General features: G+C 40.6%; 2 protein-coding genes across 7 annotated transcripts in view; both read right to left on the bottom strand.

The window, feature by feature from the left end:
• Positions 1 to 1,397: 1,397 nt before the first annotated feature.
• On the bottom strand, positions 1,398 to 8,669 carry si:ch211-57i17.5 (usherin). Its single transcript, XM_034699870.1, has 7 exons — positions 8,609 to 8,669; positions 4,935 to 5,295; positions 4,292 to 4,446; positions 4,082 to 4,186; positions 2,737 to 2,808; positions 2,465 to 2,641; positions 1,398 to 2,248 (listed from the first exon to the last, which is right to left on the bottom strand). Exons 3-7 carry the CDS (start codon positions 4,346 to 4,348, stop codon positions 2,159 to 2,161), a joined length of 501 nt encoding a protein of 166 aa, XP_034555761.1. The 5' UTR covers positions 4,349 to 4,446; positions 4,935 to 5,295; positions 8,609 to 8,669; the 3' UTR covers positions 1,398 to 2,158.
• A 3,253-nt stretch (positions 8,670 to 11,922) lies between these two features.
• The window catches only part of LOC117823655 (estrogen-related receptor gamma-like), a 36,133-nt gene continuing 29,536 nt past the window's right edge, over positions 11,923 to 18,519 (bottom strand). For all 6 annotated transcript variants that reach the window (XM_034698882.1, XM_034698877.1, XM_034698880.1 and 3 more), the window contains 2 exons: positions 14,041 to 14,310; positions 11,923 to 13,728 (listed from right to left, as the gene is read on the bottom strand). In XM_034698882.1, the coding sequence (XP_034554773.1) occupies positions 13,484 to 13,728; positions 14,041 to 14,310 (515 nt within the window). In that variant the 3' untranslated portion in view covers positions 11,923 to 13,483. The remainder of the gene's footprint in view (positions 13,729 to 14,040; positions 14,311 to 18,519) is intronic.

Here is an 18,519-nt window from a genome sequence, read left to right as displayed (position 1 = left end):
ATCGAGGATCCACTTGAGGCTGGCTCCGGAAGTACCGGAAACCACATACTCACCAATTCAAAAAAGCTGATCTTTACAGCAGAAATAAACATGTTTACAGCCTGGTACAAAAGACGAGTGTAGTCTGGATAGCTCATTTCTCAATCAGCACACACTGTATGGGGGTGAATTTTATTCTAACGCAGCAATTTTGAAGATATTGAGATTACGGGTCTTCCAATGAGAGGCACAGTTGACTTGATTGACAGGTGGGAACACAGTAGCTGTTGGCTAAGAGGCTCAAAGCCGGCCTCTTTACGTCACAATCGCTCGACAGCAGCAATATGGCTGCCGCGGACGATTGCCCTAAAAACAGCGCTTCAGAAACAGATGGGTGACGTCACAGATACTACGTCCATATTTTATAGAGTCTATGGTGATGACCTAGTAAGTAACCTTTAACACACCAATGTAATTCTTTTTACATTTTCTTTTTTTTTATAACCACAGTTTTATTAAATTTATTCTGTACCAAATACCTGTTCATACAAAAAGCAATATTGCCACTGTCCTTAAACAACCTTTTTTTGTCACGAGTTCTATTCATGCTGACTTCCAGGCCAGCTCACAGGTTAGCCCGGGCCTCCCCCCGACCCAGGGCCCGGGACAACGAACCCAGTTATCCCTCCCTGTCAGCTGCCCTGATGACTTCTAACAATATTTGCTTGATCTTGGGAAGAATGAGGTTCCCTCAATTATCAAAGGATTACTAATCCCTGTGAGTAGCTCCAAAGAGATACACCATACCAAATTTTGACATCATGACAAAATTGATCAGTTTTTAAAGGAAATTAGATACTGTATATCACTGGGCTTTGCGTTTCATTACCGGTTGCAGCTATCATGTGCGTCACTGTTCCTTATACGCTGTCGCACACTGTCCAACTTTGTACGGTCGTAGACTCTCTCACTGGATGATTTTTATTTATAAATCTATTCTTGGACTTCTCCCTACATACTTGTGTGTACACGTGTAGAAACCTTAGTCGATATGGCCTGCGCTCTCAGGACATTATACAGTTGCAGGTCCTGAGAGTCAGAACTGAACTAGGCAAAAAGGCTTTTACATTTTCAGCCACGTTTACCTGGAATGATGTGCAGAAGGACATGAAACTGACACATCTTGTAACCCCATCATAAAAGACAAAGACACAAGCTCTATTGAATTTTGTGATTGCACTGTGTAATCATGTAACCATGTGAAACTGTGACTGTATTTTATTTGTGTTGTTTTGTGTGCTTGTTGTGTGTTGTAACCTGTTTTGTGCTGCCGTCTTGGCCAGGTCACTCCTGAAAAAGAGGTTTTAAATCTCAATGAGTCTTTTACCTTGTTACATAAATAAAAAGAAGAAAAAAAATGTTTTCACCTAGCAGCGACGTTGACTTTTTTTATTCTGATACAAAATTTGTTATAAAAGAAAGTAGTTTCAAGATATTTTGAACCCTCTACACAAGTGTGTCCTACAAATTAAGCTATGCATTAAGATTTGATAACTGTTCTGATATATTTCACTGTTTTCATATCTATATTATATTTATATACATGTTTTGAGTATGGTCTCTTCAGTTAATGGAGACTACCTTAATGGCACCTGCAAACTGCATCCATCAGGATCCATTAAAGGTTCAAGACCACCACACATTATTTTTGCTCCATCAGCTGAAAAGTAGTCAAAGAAATGTAAAGAATTTTCCCATTAATGAGAGCCGACAGAAAATTAATGTCAGTAAAAGAAGTTCAAATAGCTAACAATACTGTTTTGCTGCAGCACCACACAGTATCTTTGGTTTCTTGGTGCTATGAGACTCTCAGTTTATTCCAGTGCTCCCTTCTACTCAAATGTACAGCCAAGACCTAATATATGCTTTTCCTTTCTCCTTGTCACCTCATTCCAGCACTCCTGTCTGACTCACATCTTTCTTAATTCTTTACATCATAAGAGAATTAACTTCCTTTCCCTGTGTCTGATCTCTTTATGACTCTGGACATGCTACACTGTCACTTTAACTGGCCTGGACCTCAGACAGGTTTTATGTGAGCGCGTGGCCTCGCTTGTCAAAATGTTAAAACATCCCGCAGGGCTGATGTCCTGTCGGGTTCAAAGGTCGTCCTCACAGGTCACAGGTTGGTGTCAGTGAACATGGTGTGCTCCTTCCTCACTGTGCTGAAACCTTTGATGGTGTCGACAAACTCCTCATCGTCCATAAACTGTTAGAAGGAGAGTTAAATCAACATTTTGACAGATTTTGAGTCACTTTGAAGATGTGTTTCTTTCTTTCTTTATTAGGATCTTCATTAGCTCAAGCATATGTATCGGCTAGTCCAACACACATATGGTCAAACACACTTTCTGCTTCTTTGTAAATGTCAAAGTGTGTCCCTGTCTTTCTCAGATTCACGTCATAGATTTCTGGGTTCTCTTACCATCCCACTGTCATGGCCTGATATGTCCGGGTCCCAGGCCTCGTCGTCTCCTGTGGATGACTTCCCGTCCATCACCTGGCTGACACTGCGCCTCAGGGAGTTCACGTTGAGGATCCCCAGTTCACCCTGCGGGGGGACTTCTTCATCGACAGGCTCACATTTAGTTTCCAGCACCTCCTGTCCAGAGAAGAGATAATAGATATGAGAAAAAGATATGTAGGCACATGTGCAGCTGCTTTTTATTGTATGTGCTGGTGAGGCATTGTTCTTACCTCAAGCTTCATGGTGAAGCCCTTCAGTGTGACGCTGTTAGAGAAGCCTGTTGTGCTGGGCACGGTGTCAAACTGTAGAAAATGGAAAAGAAGAAATTCAACATGCAAGAAATGTCACACTAAGAGACTTTCTATTAAAGTTCTATGTTATTTTGTAGTGGGGTTTTCTTTTTTAATAAAATCTGATGTGCCCTTCAGGTAGACTGCCTCTGGTGTACGCTATAACTCATCACAAATGTATGTTGTAGTCTAATTAATCAAGCATAGATTTATTTTGCTCTCTCTGTCCCAACAGAGCTGTCAATCAGGATGTCACATCTTCTCTGTTTATTTTCAAATTACTAATTTAAAGCTAGGGTTGGTAGTCACGGAAAACTAGCATGAATTTGAATGTAGCATTTCCTCAGGACTCCGTCTAACCCCTCCCCCCCTCCCCTTGGAGCTCCTCCAAAAAGAAGCCCCCGCTCACATGCACGAGCGCAGCTGATTCCCGACCATATGATCATGGCAACAGACAGACATGGCTATTGTCATGCTAGCATTATCCTGTTGTACTGGTGACACGATATCAGGAGAAAACTATAATACATATAATACATCTACATTTTCTGTAGGACTTACTAAATGTCATTAATTCTTTTGCTTGTCAGAGCCCCCATGGTGAGAGCTTTTTAGACTCTGATCCGGACTACAGTCCTGAGCAAAGCACCTCATCGGGTCAGAGGGGACAGGCCCGAGGTCGAGCAAGAGGGGCAGTAAATAGAGGCAGGGGACTTGGAGTGCACGCTGGGGAAATGTACGCGCAGAAGGCGGGCAGAACGGCAGGACAGGATTTGATTAGTTTCATAATTTGGCTCCTGATGGCAGGGATTGGTTGGTGTTTTCCCAGGTTTAATTCTGCTGTAGATAGCAGCTTTTTTCCACTCTTTTTTAAGAACACATTATGCATTGATTGCCATCGGGACATAAAGATCATTTTAACCAGTAGAACAAAAAGTGTATCTAAATCTGACTACCAACCCCAGCTTTAAACGTAACTTCTCCAAAAAATGAACACTTGCACATCAGTCGGCATGATAACATCTAACTACTGTAACAGAAAGCATGTTTCCAAAAACCTGATTTGACGTGTGAATGAATTTCGTAGTTTGACCCATGTTCCATCTGTTATATAAAAGGAGACAGGCTTTATGAGCTATACTGCAGCCAATCAGCAGAGGGAGCTCTAAAAGTATTTGCTTCATTGGCTGTTGTGCCATTTATGTGTTATACAGTTCATGGTTACAAAAGGTCCAGAATGTTAGTGGTGTAGGGAGAAGTGAATAAGAAATGAGCGACTCCTCACCAGCACGGAGTTACTGGCTGGATAAATGGCCCTAGGGCTTCTCTTCTGCATGGGCAGAGCCACCAGTGGGGGTCTCTCTCTGGTGAAGGGGGGTCTGTTCAGGGCCTACAGTACAAAATCATGGACAAAGAGGTCAGAACGAGCAATGTCAAAGACCTACACACTCTACCACCAGATCATCATGGTGATTCTTCCTTGACACTCTCTTACCTTATGAAGCACAACACCGAGCACGACAGCCAGCAGCAGCAGGGCTATGCCAGCCATCACAACAATGAACCACAGCTCCCGGACAACAGGCTGGTCGACCTGACCTCCCTCTGCCCGCTCACCACCAGCTCCAGGAGGAGTGGGGCTCTGTGAATCTGGAACAATGAACACCATTTCAGACTTTTATTTCTTGTGTCAATGCAACATAGCATTTCTGTTTTCTTCATTATGGTGTCCCTATTAGTGTTTGATTGATCTGTATTTGGTTAAAGATTTGAGTCTCTGAACATGTCATTTTATCTCTTTTCATCTGCAGTTATTCTGACTGACATTTGGCAGGAGTGCATCATAATTCCACACTGAGAAAAAGAAAGATGATCAGACATAGTGGACTAGAGATAGCACTGTAACTGGAGACATGCTTGTTCTCATGGCCTAGTTTCTAGCTGCACATACTTAATCAGCCGCTTGTTTCCATTTATATTTCTGTAGACCTCAGTGGTCCTTAACTATCCGGTCTATTGTTAGACATGGGTAGATTATACAGCTTAATTGTAGGCCCTGGAGCAAGCACAGTTTGGATATTCTTTTTGTAAAATGAAAGAGCAGTAATGGTAAAAAGTGCTTTCACGCAGAGACTCACCAGTCCTGAGGTCCGTGGTTCGGCCTGCGTCAGGGGAGCTGGCAGCCCCTCGCTGTGTGATACATCGATCAGACGACCTGTTGTCTGTTTAGGATCACACCTGTCGCCACATCAATATTTCACACCTGATACTTTAACTTGCTCCTGTCAGTGGCTCACAGATGAGGAGGGACTGTTGAAGGCTGTTAGATTCTTCATGTCTTCTTTCTGATGTTTTCTAGAGGTCATGGGGAAAAAAAAAACTTGTAGCCAGGGTAGAAAAGACTGCATGTGTGCTCCTTTAGCCGTCCAGAACTCCCATCAACCTTTGCTTTTCCTCAGTAGTGCCATGGTAACAGCCAGGAGTCAGGTTACAGTTTACCTGAAGAGACATGGTAACCATACTACAACTGTTATCTTCAGGTGTACTGTTAGTGTTTGTGTGTGCAGTCTTGTATAATAAATAAAGAGCCTCATCTGAAAGACCTTTTTGAGGGAACATTGTGTGTATGATTTAATTTGCACCTGATATTTGTCAGAAGCTTTACTGAGACAACTAGAGAATGTATGTTTCTGCAAAATATGTTTAATAAAAGGTCAAACCTCTAAAAGAAAATTTCAGAGGAACTTATTCGGTTGACTCCTAGCAATGAAAAAAAAACGAGGATGAATTTAAATTTTCCTAATCCTAACCCGAACCCAAACCCTAACCCTAATCATAACCCTAACCCTAATCATAATCACAACCCTAACCCTAATCCTAACCTTAACCCTAACCATAACCCTAAAATTAATCCTAACCCTAATCCTAATCCTAATCCTAATCCTAACCCTAACCCTAATCATAAACCTAACCCTAATCCTAACCCTAACCCTAACAGTAACCCTAACCCTAACCCTAAAATGAATCATAACCCTAATCATAATCCTAACCCTAACCCTAACCCTAATCCTAACCCTAACCCTAATCATAACCCTAATCCTAACCCCAACCCTAACCCTAACCCTAACAATAATCATAACCCTAATCCTAACCCTAACAGTAACCCTAACCCTAACCCTAACAATAATCATAACCCTAATCCTAACCCTAACAGTAATCATAACCCTAACCCTAATCATAACCCTAACCCTAATCCTAATCCTAATCCTAATCCTATTCCCAACCCTAAGCATGTTTCAATGTGAATCAGCTGACTAAAGGTTATGTGCACAGCATAGACGCTCAGCTGAGTGACAGGTCTCCACAACTGTTTTTTTCTCTTCCGCCGGACTGAGTCTGACCCGGTTGCGTTCCCGGCTGACACCTGACCATGTACGCATGCTTATTTTTCTCAATAAGAATGAGTAGACAGAAAACTCGACACTGTGAGCCCGGAATATGTTTCTGTTCTCCAAGGTGATAGTTATTGATTTGTTTGTAAACGTTTGAATTATTTAGCAGTGTACCTTTACGTGGGCATACGTTGAGCATGGTTGGGGTTTTCACGCCTAAGCTTAAAGCATTTCATGGGCCCATCTTTAAACATAAGATAAACAATAATGAATGGTCTTGCCATATGAGTTTTCAGGTGTGTTAGTGTGTATATGGATTTCTGATATTATTTATGACTGTGGACAGGGACAGACATCGGCTGTTCCGGTCCTGTCAAAAAAGTAGCTCAGTAGGGGGCCCCTGCTGATCGTGGATCCTGGGGAGGCCGCACCCTCTGCCCCTGTGGTCACTCCGCTTATAGCCCTTATCCTCCACTGTGAGACACATAATAACGTCTCCAAATGTAATTATTAGATGTCACGTTTTACTAATTAAGTTTTCTATTATGAAACATTTTGGATTTTATTCCTAGTCATTAGCAATTTGGCTCCCAGCAATTTTTACGCTCACCTAAAAAAAAAAAAAAAAAAGGTTTGATTTAATGAGTTAGGGTGGAGTACACATAAGCAGAAATTTAATCATGCTGTAAGAACAAATATCCTCCATTATATGCATACCTATCAGAACTTCCTAGGCTGCACTATGATGTGAAGGTCGGCACTGTCTGGTTCATGTCCCTAGCTGACTTCAGTCAGTCCAAAAATATGCTTTTTAGGTTAGCTGGTGACTCTATATTGGTCACAGATTTGAGTGTGATGGTTGTCCATCTCTACATGTCAGCCCTGTGGTAGACAGGTGACCTGTCCAGGGTGTATCCCACCTCTCATCCATTCACAGCCAGCATTGGCTCCTGCCCCCTGCAACCTCGAGCAGGGTTACGCACCAGCCCATAGATACTGTTAGATAGATTATCAGAGTGACCTCAGCAGAATCAGTCAATGTATAATGAGATTTTTTGCAGCTCTTGTATTATTGTGTTTGCAGTTCGATATTTTACTGCAACAAACAAAGCTTCTTAAACTACATGTAAGGACAACATTGCTTTAAGACAACCATTTAATGTTCCTACAGGATACCAGAGAGGGTTCATATAATGTCTGTGGCTCCAACAGCTCAGACATCTCTAGAACTCACTTATGAGTGTTTAGATTTTTTTCTTCAGGTTTTTTGAAAAGGCAGGTCACAAAAAATAATGATACTTGCATTCTGCTTTTTGTCCACATGATGGCGCTGAGCTGCAGCAGCTGGTTTTGTTGTCGCGATGCAGTGTCCAGTATAATGAGGAGAAGCCAAATATGCAAGCCCAGCTGCAGTGCTCCTTATCTTCAGTCCCAGATATTACTGCACTATTACTGCTGAAAACAAACTGCAGCTGCATGCTCACAAACACTCTCTTTATCTTCTCTATCAGGACAAAGGAGCACAGCAGTAATGAGCTGATGGCTCTAATGTGCTACAGAGTCACTTTTCTAGGCTGTCCTCATGTGACCTCTGACTGCACATGTACAGTTGTCTATCTGCTGCAGGGAGATGATCAGGGATGACAGGCATGGGGGTACAGCGGCAGAATTGGTAACAGTGTGTTGGGGTCTTTGTGTTGGTGCTGCAGGAGGGCATGAAACTTTTAAACAAGTGAGCAGCATCCTGGGATGATTTGAAGATGCTGTGTCAGGACTCTTGTTTTCTTCTGCTACATTAAAATGTCTGAATTAAACATGATTCTGTGAGGTGTGCAGACAAAGGGCCTCCTGGAAGATCATAACTGAATGTGAGGGAAATCTTCCCATTCAAAAACACGTGTGCTTTATTCATTGTAGATTTACATGGATGTTTGATCTTTGCTGTGTAGAGTCATGTATGTGCACACTTTTACACGCTTTTATTTTCATCACTTTAGGTTTGACTTTTCAGACTTGTGGCAAGTTTCTCTGACATCTAATTCAGCCAAGTGCTGTTTTTTTTTTTAGTAGCAACAAAGTCGATTAGAAATCAATTTGATGTAATTGTTTTTGAAAAGTGGCATCTCTTGAGGATGACAGAACAGTACTGTTTGGGGTTTGTTTTTACAGATAACATTATCTCAGTAATCTGAACTACTCAACAATTCTACCTCAAAAAGGAGTCTATATTCAGCCATTGGTCTCCAGTACCAGACATCACCACTCAGTACAAGAATCCCCCCTCCCACCCCAACATTAACTAACAGCTCATTTGATTTATTTTAACGGACGAGCTCTCCTCCGTCTAATGCCCTAATCAGCATTCATACCTTGGCGTGATGATTCGGGACAATGCTTTTTTATTGAGGAAGTGATCTCACCCTTGAGTGCCAGAATCAGCCTTTTTTACAGCCCATCTCCTCAGGGCCTCATCCATCACCCAGGTGTCTGTGCGACACGGCCTCTAGACACGCACTAACTCATTTAAGGAGAGGGACATACAGGGATCTATCACTCCACATCACTAACTCACTTACTGACGGCTTATGTGCTGAAACATCTCCAGCTTGAATCCCACAGTGAGTTTAAACCACAGGTGAATGAAGACATTAGTTAGATTCTACTGGCAGTCGAGGGGGCATAACGGACAAATGGGCACCCGGGATTTTAATTTCTCTTTCAATAAATTCATCCATCTTTATTGTCTAGGATTTGCTGACTTTTTAATTCTTGTAAATATAAATAAGATCACATGCTTCAAATGATAGAACTAATCATGGCAACTGAAAGCTGCATGTCTCTGCAGCTAACACTTCCTATATCAACTGAACTGTACACTCAATCTTAAACCATGAAGTCCTATACAACAGGGGTTCCCAAACTTTTCAGCCAGCAACCCCCAAAATATAGGTACCAAAGACTCGCGACCCCCACTGTCTCTCAAAGTTATTAAATGTGTCTTCATTTATCTGGTCTGCAGAAAATCAGCCTACCTATATGAGCATGTGGCTGAGTTTCCTGTGCTGTTATGAATTAACCTACTGCTATTAATGCTTTTGATAATTCACTGTTCACTAACCCTAAATTTAGGAGTCATCTGGCAAAAAGAAAGGCAGAAAACTCATTACATTTTCTATTTTCAAGGTTTTATTTCAAGTTTGGCTACTATTTTTGTCCATTTTTTTTATACAATAAATGAGTAAAATTTACTATTTTTAGATACCTTTTGTCATTTAACTTTTCTTATTGCATTTTTCAGTATTTCTTTGTTCACCAAGAGTTAACAAATTTTATATAAGTAATACAAAACCAAAAAAGAGAAGAAAAAATAAATCAATGAAAAAATACAAACATAATAAAGATAATAAAGGAATGATCATAATTAACAGTACAACCAAAAAGGAAGACAAACATAAGAAAACAAGCTAAATAAACCAAAATAAATAATAATCAATATTTTTAGATAACTTAAAAAAAAAAACATTCTGGAAGACATCTCACGACCCCCCATTTGTGTCTCGCGGCCCCCCAGGTGGCCCTGACCCACACTTTGGGAACCCCTGCTATTCAATATATGTTTTCATAGGCAGAATTTTGTATATCATAGAGGTAATTTCAATATTTTTTATAATTTCCAATAAAAGAGGCTTTATTCCACCCATTCAGCACTCAGTCATGAGCCAAATGAAAATAACTATGCTAGCTTAAGCACAGCAGTCTTCCAAGCCACAGGTAACAGTTACAATGCTACACTATAAAAGAACATTTCTACAGCAGGTCCATATAAGTTTGCACAAGTAATTACGTATGTGTTTTTATGGGAGATGAAACCCTGTTTCTGTACTAAAGGAACAGGGTTGGAAATCAGTGCTAATGTTCAAACTTTTTTCAGTGGTAGCTATGCTCGTTGGCAAAGGACAAACTTAATAAAAAAGAAAAACTTTTCATGTGATTCTGTTAAAATGAGTAATAGGGTAGAGTTGGTTTGAGTGACACAAGACATAACTTTGGTCTAGCCATGTTGTTAGTATATTGCTAGATGTAATTTCTGCTGAGTCGTGTTGCTCCCTGCTCTCACTCCTCTTCTGCACTGCTAAACTGATTCAGTAACAGTTGTAAGCATATTGTGGGACAGAATTTTAAAGCATAGTTACTATTTTTACGGTGAAACAAATAGTTATAGTAAATACCAGAGCCATATCTAACGGAAACATGCACAAACAAAGGTAGACTCAAAACTTGTTTTAACTGCTACAAGTTGTAGAAAGCTAATAAATCGTTGTGCAAATTACACACTAGTGGTGGGCGTATCGATTCTGTGATATCGATATATCGATACTTACACTCTACTCATTTGAGTATCGATTACTCTAATAAAATATCGATAGTAATTAATAAATGCGAAATAAAAGTGCATGTGTCACTTCTGATTCTTTAAGGGTAACTTACTCCAAAGTTTTGTACCAACAAATTCAGAGGCATCATGATCACAGTGTCATTTTAACAGTAGTCATGGTGAAGAGGCTGTTTTAAGCTGTACACTCAAAGAATTTAAATAGAGGATGTTGATTATTTATTATTTATGTGTTTTTCTTAATCGCTTTAAAAAAAGGCCAGCAAAGGATTTGCATATTAAAGTTTTAAATTAACAGTATTTGTCATGAGACTTGTCTTTCAAGGGTTGCATTTTATTTGAAAAATAAAAAAACAAATCACTGAAAGTATCGGTATCGGGTATCGAATCATAACAGTGTGGTATCGCCCAGTACTATTACACACTAAAGTGGATAACTTGAATTACCAGTTAACATAGTGTAAGCTAGAACTAAATAACTGTTAAATGCATTATCAGTTAACATAATGATATGAAGAAAGATTAACATTCTCAGTTGTCCAGTGTCAGTTTATGGCTAAGCAAATGTTGTTTCAGTTAAATTTGTCCTGAACTCACACCAGATTTACAGTGAGTGTTTGTTCAGTGGCTCATATATCAGAGAGTTTTAAAGTGCCCTGCATTTGTTTGGCCTACAAACTGGGATACAGTTACAATTCAAACTTGTCGCCAAGTGACAAATTTAATGTTATAACATTTGAGCTTACCCTGAACATGTTGCAAGAGGAAAATGACTGGTTGTTGTGTGAATATGGCAAATGGCATTTAGCAAGTGGCTGACATGTTCTGTTATTAATGATTTTTGTTATTTTTTTATTTAAATTGTATTTTTGGATGAATCATGCAAACTGCGATTGACTTACCATTTTACCTTAGCAAGCAAAGTTAAGAGTTAAAAGGGTCCAGTTTGTAAGAAAGGTTTAAAGCAAAGCATTGCCCAAATATCATAACCGTTTACCTTTAACTCTAAATTCATGTCAAAGGGAGTTCTGCTCTCTCTCACAATGGATGTATGATAAAGTGATGACTCAACTGCCATCCTCAGCCTCAACGGGGATCTGATGACCAGCACTCCCTGGAGCCACTGTTAGACCTCATTACATTATAGCTGTTAATTATAAATCTCTATCCAAATGGCCTCTGATGGCCTGAATGTGCCATAATGGGCCTTTACTTTGAAATGGCATTCCATTGTCAGGCTGTGCAGAATAGACTGAAGCCACTCTAGCAGGGCTTAATGAATTTGTTTCATTTCCTTTCACTGCTTAACTGCGAAGAAACGACACTCAGATTGTATGAGAGTTGCATTAAGGGGATCATCTTTATTGCCCAAGAATCCACCTGAGAATGAAACAACACGGCACAGCTCGTCCGAACAAAGCTTATTTGCATCGTTAAACATCTCTGTTGGCATAAGACATGACGTATATACAGCAAAACGTACAGTACATACATTTAATCCGGCATATTGCTGCCGTCATCTTGTCACAAAAATATGCACGTTATAGTGTCACAGTACCTGGAGTAAAATAAGGAGCCAGACTTTGGCTAATTATGTATTTTACTGAGATTCCTTCCAAGTTAAATCCCTTCATGTGCGGAAAAAAGACAAATTTCAGATTAAACTACTCTTCACACAGAAACACACTAACAGATTAACAGAGTTTCCCCAAACTTTATGGCTAAAAGGAAAAGTAGTGCACCAACTTCATCCTACACATAGACTTCTACCTTAAAGAAGACATCAAATGCCTCCCCTAATCCAGATTATACAGTATGGCAGCCATTTTTACATAGAGTTATATCTATGGGCCTACAACAACTCTACAACATTATGATCTTCAAGTACCAATTATTATGACTTTGACTTGAATTTGATATGATATACATCTATGCATCAGTGCTGCAGCAGAGAAGCTAGTAAAAAATGATCTTAGAATGATATTCAAAAATCTTTAAAAAATTATTATCGGCTATAGCTCCTTTAATCTACTCTTTATAATGCCACATTAGTAAATAAAAACAGCAAAAGAAAGAAGAGAGCCACTTTTAAATAAATATCACTTTGCTGTCGTACAGTCGCGCAATGACGTTAAGTACTCTGTCCCTGAAATGTTCTACTAGAATCAGGAGGCCGGTTATTCTAAGAGATTCTGACCGCTTATTTACTTCCCTTTAATTGTCTATATATGAATGTAGTAGATCGATAGATACTTTTGTGATACACAACACAGCAGGGATGTAGGTTTACGCGAATGTCTTACAGGCCACATTATATTATTGTGGACGTATGCTGGTATTATAGTACGAGTCTTAACTCTTTGGCAAGACTTGCCTCTTCGGACACCTTTTTTATACAAAAAGGACAAACAATATTAAACCATTTAAAGGCTTTCTAAATGCATGAGAATGCAGATTAACAGGCTTCAAGATGGATGAAATAATCCACGAGGATCTTCAAGTATCAGGTGGTCTTTAACAAAAGAAGCTCTACTTTTGGCATATAACTGTAAATATCTCTGGAAGGCGTTTTCTCCTGCTTCAGTGCAGTCTGTCCCTCCTTCGGTGAATTGGAAGCAGGTCAACACTCTTAGGTTAGTGTTGAAGTCCGTAGTGTGAAGACACTATAATGAAAATGCGTCAGTTCCACTGACTTCCAGTCAAAGTTTCTCCAGGAGTAGGAAGGGTGTTGCTCTAAAAATGTTCCTTCCCAGGGATTGCAGGTTTGAAACTTTATTACCAAAGCTGAAATGAACAAATACATAGTGTCAAACCATACCTTTACCTGTACCTCACTTTATGTCATCCTTGTGCCTGCATTTGGGGGGAGTCAGGATGAAGCTAATTACTGTTTATTTTGATGTCAGGCTTTGGCCTCCAGCAGTTCGAGGAACAGTTTGTGCATGGGTACGCGGCCATCCTGTTTGATGCTGCAGAAGTGCTGCACAGCACGAGCAGCTGTCTGACGGAGGAGAGGAAGGGTCATGATCAGTTTGCCGGCTCTCCGAGGGTCCTCTGGGTGGTGGGTGGCTTCATAGTCCTGCAGGGCCCCATGAAGGACATCTTGGAGTCTCTGAACCGCCTCTGAGTCTTCAATTTGCATAGAGTCTGTAAGGGAATATTATAATTATTTATTCAAATAGCCTGGTTCAGGATTGTAATCCAGCTTTAGAACACATTTAAATACAGAGAAGTGGAGGTGGCACCTCAGAGAAATAGTTTTTAGGATTCATCCTAGGGAGGCCATGCATTTCTGCCATAAGTCGTGGCAATCACTCTGACAGATGTTGAAAAATTTCAGTCTGAACTGAATTAAAGGATTCACCAACAAACGACTGGCCATCTAAAGTGCTAGCATGGCTAAAAGCTGTGCAAATAAAGAACCAACAGTCTCAATATCTGTGACATTGAACAAAATACCTGAGTTAGCCAATGCAATGGCCTTGAGGACCACAAACTCCTCCTTCTCCAGCCCCATGGTTTTAAACTTCTTCACCAGCTGCAGGATGGCATTGTTGAGGTCAAGCAGCCCGGCCAGCTTTGACTGCTCCTCGTCCATGATGTAGTCCTCGGCATACACCAGCTTGTCCTCCAAGGCCAGGGATCGAAACACCACCCGTAGAATCAAGATCTCCATCCATCCACTCTGAAGCAGACTCATCTGGTCGGCCAGAGAGAGGGAGGGGAAGCCTGGAAAGATTAGGGGAAATGGATTAGATCAATGTGACACAAAAAAGGGATTTTAAGAGGACACTAGATAAGGGTCGATTTAAGGTTTCATTAACTGGGGAATGGAGTTTGAAAGATGTGGGCACCTGACTTCCTACTGGCATCTTTTATTTATGTCTAAATAAAGATTCCAGTAGGTTGCACTATAGGAATTGTTAGATCATTATGACAGAGTTGTCCCTTACAAAAGAACAAAGGCCAGTTGTTCAGCCACATCATCCAGCAATATGGAGTGAAACCAATCGACGGGCGCAGCCATATTGGAAATGCGGAACTCAACCAGACGTAATGTGACGTAAAGGGGCGGAGTTTGAGCCTCTTAGCCAACAGATATGTGTTCCCGTCCGGGGAGTCAAGTCAGTCATGTTCTTATTTCGGCAAATACCCGTAATCTTAATATCTTCTGAACCGTTGCGTTAGAAAAAAATTCACCCCTCGTACAGTGTGTGCCAATAGAGAAATTAGCTACGTAGAGCCAAGCCGTTTTTTTGAACCAGGCTGTAAACATGTTTATTAATGCTGTAAAGATTGTCTTTTTTGAATTGGTGTCTATGTGGTTTCCCGTGTTTCTGCACAGTTTATAATACTTCCGCATGGGCTTCATAGTTTGAGACCAGAGGATGCCGCTTGGTTAACACACTTAGAATGAACAGTCTGCTTGGTACTAACAGAAAACATACAGGTATATGGAACAGGTGACATTGCAGCCTCTCTCTTCTGCTTATTGTCTGTCTGCAACTGACATAAACACACCTAGTGCCCTTTATATTAATGCTAAAACACCAGTATTTGTCAACCTGCAGATGAGCAAAGAGAACGGCGTGGTGGCTGTGATGGAGGGTGGAGCAGAGAGACACACCGCAGACAGGATGTAGCGTAACTTCAGCAAACAAATATATAACAAAATCCACAGTGTATTATTCTCCCTCTACAAAACACATCAAACGTGCTCACAATCTATAGCAATGATTTGAATTAGGTATAACACCATTGATGATTACACAAGAATGATGCCCCTCATAAGAAGACCACATTGTAAAGGACATAACAGAGGACAGAGGGAGGGAAGAGGTGGTGAATTTAATTACCCTCTGTTGGACACACCCCCTTTGATTGACAATTACACCCCGCCAGAGCATGATGAAACCTGCTTGCGTCCCACACATAAACCTCCATATACACACTCACACACACGTTTACTGTAATTAAACTGATGATTTTACAGAGCCGGGGGGGGGGTCAGGGTCACGGGGGTGTTGTATTTTTGACACCATCAGTGATTGTCATCAGGATCCATTGCTCTTTACAATCACCACGGGGACATCAGCGGCGCCCCTTTTCCCCACAATCACTCCCTGACTGATTGGAAAAGGCTGTCTGTGCACAATTTCATTGGTCGATAGGGATCAGTATTCTAGCACTGGATCATCGATCAGGAACAGGGACCTGTTTGAGTGTGCGTGATGAAATATCAGACCATATATTGATAGATTTTTAACAACAAATACAAGCTTCAGTAAAGAGAAAAGACCTCATTTTAAAGGGACAAATGATTTTCTTTCTAAAGGAAAGGGCACTGAGGGCTTTAAGGAAAGGAAAAACGGTCGTGCCAGTGTTTGTCGTATCATATAAAAAGACAACACACAGCCAGTCACACCACAATCGCTCACACACACACTCATATTTGACAGCCAACTTGCAGCACAGACTCAAAAAAAGGCCAAAAGCAAAGGGGGCAGTTGGTCTTTAGCCAGCTCATCTGCCTGTCTGGCCCTCAGACTTCAGCCCACATCACTGTCATTGTGCCTGATAAGAGCAGACACAGAGGTGGGGGGGGGGGGGGGCAGCCAGGACAGTAGCCCCCTCACACTCACCTCCCCCTGGGCAAAAGAACTCAGATGGCCCAGGCCACTTTGCCCAAGACCCTGGTTCTCGCAGCGATGGAGGCTGTGTGGACTGCCACTCACCCAGAGCTGATGTGACACAGCCATTACGCTGCTCGGAGGGGGGAAGTCTCCCTTTAAAATATCTATTCTCTCCGTGTTTGTCTTTTTCATCTACCTTTTTTTTCTCTTTCTCTGGTCTGCTCAGCCGCCTGGTCTCTCTTTTACCTCCCTAACCTGTTTCTTGAACAATTCTATTGTTCCTTCTTGTATATGTCTTCTGCCTCGAGATCTTTGTCATTTCTTCTCAAGTCAATCTCATCTTCCTCTCCATCATTACTTCTCTTTTTCTGCTATTTTTTTTCTCTGTCTTATTCCCTTTCTCCTTCCCTCTCACTCTGACCAAAATGAAACATCCCTGAATGAATGACAGTTATTCAAATTTGACTAGATTATCTCAATTTAGCATTTGATCACACAAATACTTTGAAAAGATAAAGCTTATTCCAGCAGATAGAAAAGTGTGACCAGTCAAGCAACCCCAAATAGTCTTTTTTTTTATTATCAGGAGGCAGATGAGAAGACTGATGTAACACTTTCATCTGTCTGTTAAATGTGAAGCTTCTGCCAGCAGCCAGTTAGCTTAGCCAAGAATAAAGATAAGACATTGCCTCCCTAGCTCTCTCTGAAGGTAAAAAAAAGGCACCTATCAGCACCTGTAAAGCAAATTACTCTTTGAAATAGTTCAATTTAATCAAAATAAGTATTCACGTAGTCAAGTCATTTACCCTTGGAGCACGTCAAATCTGCAAGCTTAAGATGCACATGGTCTGGCAGACGAATCTGTCCCATCAGGATAAGATCTTTTTCCTTCTGACCTGATTCAAGGGGAGCAAATTACAAACATATATCTACCATGCAACAGTATAAAGGCATTTCTCAACAATCCACAAACACAATCTTTCAGTTTTGGATGTTCAGCTTCATTTCATGGTATCAAAATTGTGCTTAAGATGTTGAGTCATCGAGACCGGGGCAAAGGACAATCAGTGAGTTCTTGTTTTGTTTCGTCTGATCCCACATCCATTGAGTTTCACTCCAAACCTGATTCAGGTCAGGCCAATGACAGCACTTAATCTGCGATGGAGCACTGTTTAGGCATTTGCAGGACCAACAAAGATGGTTGCTGCTGATGCTGAGCAATATAAATCCACTATCTCATCAGGTAAACAAACCAGCCAGTAGTTTCATTGGAGATTGGAGCTCCCTTAAATTCAGAATATAAGATGCCCTTTTAATACCTTTTTTGTCATTTGAAAATGGCTGCGTCCTACACACAAGTGTGACCCGTATACTACTACTACTACTACTAATAATAATACTTTATTTATATAGCATTTTTCAATACAAGTAACAAAGTGCTTTACAGTGGGCAATAAAAACAAGAAGAAGTGCAAAGCAAAATGAAGCGATATGAAATAAAATGAAATAAAAGCTTAAAAACATACAAACATGGGGCTGAGAGAGCTGGGCGAGACCCTACATATGGAAAAGCTTAGATTCAAGATTGCAGGAAGGATGAGAGTATTTGATAAGGCTTGGGGACCAGTGCTTAGACATTTAAGGGGTCTGGGGGAGAATGTCGGTGTGGGATGAGAGATTAAGAATAACCCTGTAACACTGCTGGCTGTGTGTTCTACCTGTTTTACTCTGTCATTTAATGACTTGAATTTTCTTTATATTTATTTTTAGCCTCTAAAGATGAGTCCTGATTTGACATCTTTTTTGCTGCCCATTATTATGTACATGTACATTATGTAAAATCCGCTAAATAATATTAATTATTATTACTATGATTGTATGTTCTTTTAGGCCGCTGTTATGTTATTATAAGAATATGATTGCTTCTATTTGTCAATGTGAACTGTATACAATGATATTGTGCAATAAAAATATTCTTTAAAAAAAAAAAACAAAAAAAAAACCATACAAACTTACAAAACAGACCCTTAAAATCAGAGCTAAAATTAAATAAAATCACACAATAAAAGCTTTCCTGTAAAAATGAGAGTAATTACATAAAACATGGGACTGACTCTGCAAGTCTGATCTCCTCTGGCAGGCTGTTCCAGAGTGTAGGAGCCCTGACTGAAAACGCCCTGTCCCCTTTGGTTCTCAGTAAGGTCCTTGGAACAGCTAACAGAGCACTGCTAGAGGATCTCAGACAGGCACTAGGTTTGTAGGGGGATAAAAGCTCAGAGATATATAGAGGGGCAAGTTCATGTTG

The sequence above is a fragment of the Notolabrus celidotus genome, chromosome 13 (assembly GCF_009762535.1).
Source record: "Notolabrus celidotus isolate fNotCel1 chromosome 13, fNotCel1.pri, whole genome shotgun sequence".
NCBI classification, from domain to species: Eukaryota; Metazoa; Chordata; class Actinopteri; order Labriformes; family Labridae; genus Notolabrus; species Notolabrus celidotus.
The sequence above is the reverse complement of the archived record's forward strand: the minus strand, read 5'-3'. Positions and strand labels throughout refer to the sequence as shown.

Coding starts and splice junctions, on each gene's coding strand:
- si:ch211-57i17.5 (XM_034699870.1), bottom strand. CDS start 4,348: ATGGCTGGCATAGCCCTGCTGCTGCTGGCTGTCGTGCTCGGTGTTGTG. Junction 2,809..4,081: donor CAGCCAGTAACTCCGTGCTG/GTGAGGAGTCGC, acceptor CATTTTCTACAG/TTTGACACCGTGCCCAGCAC. Junction 2,249..2,464: donor CAGGCCATGACAGTGGGATG/GTAAGAGAACCC, acceptor TCCTTCTAACAG/TTTATGGACGATGAGGAGTT.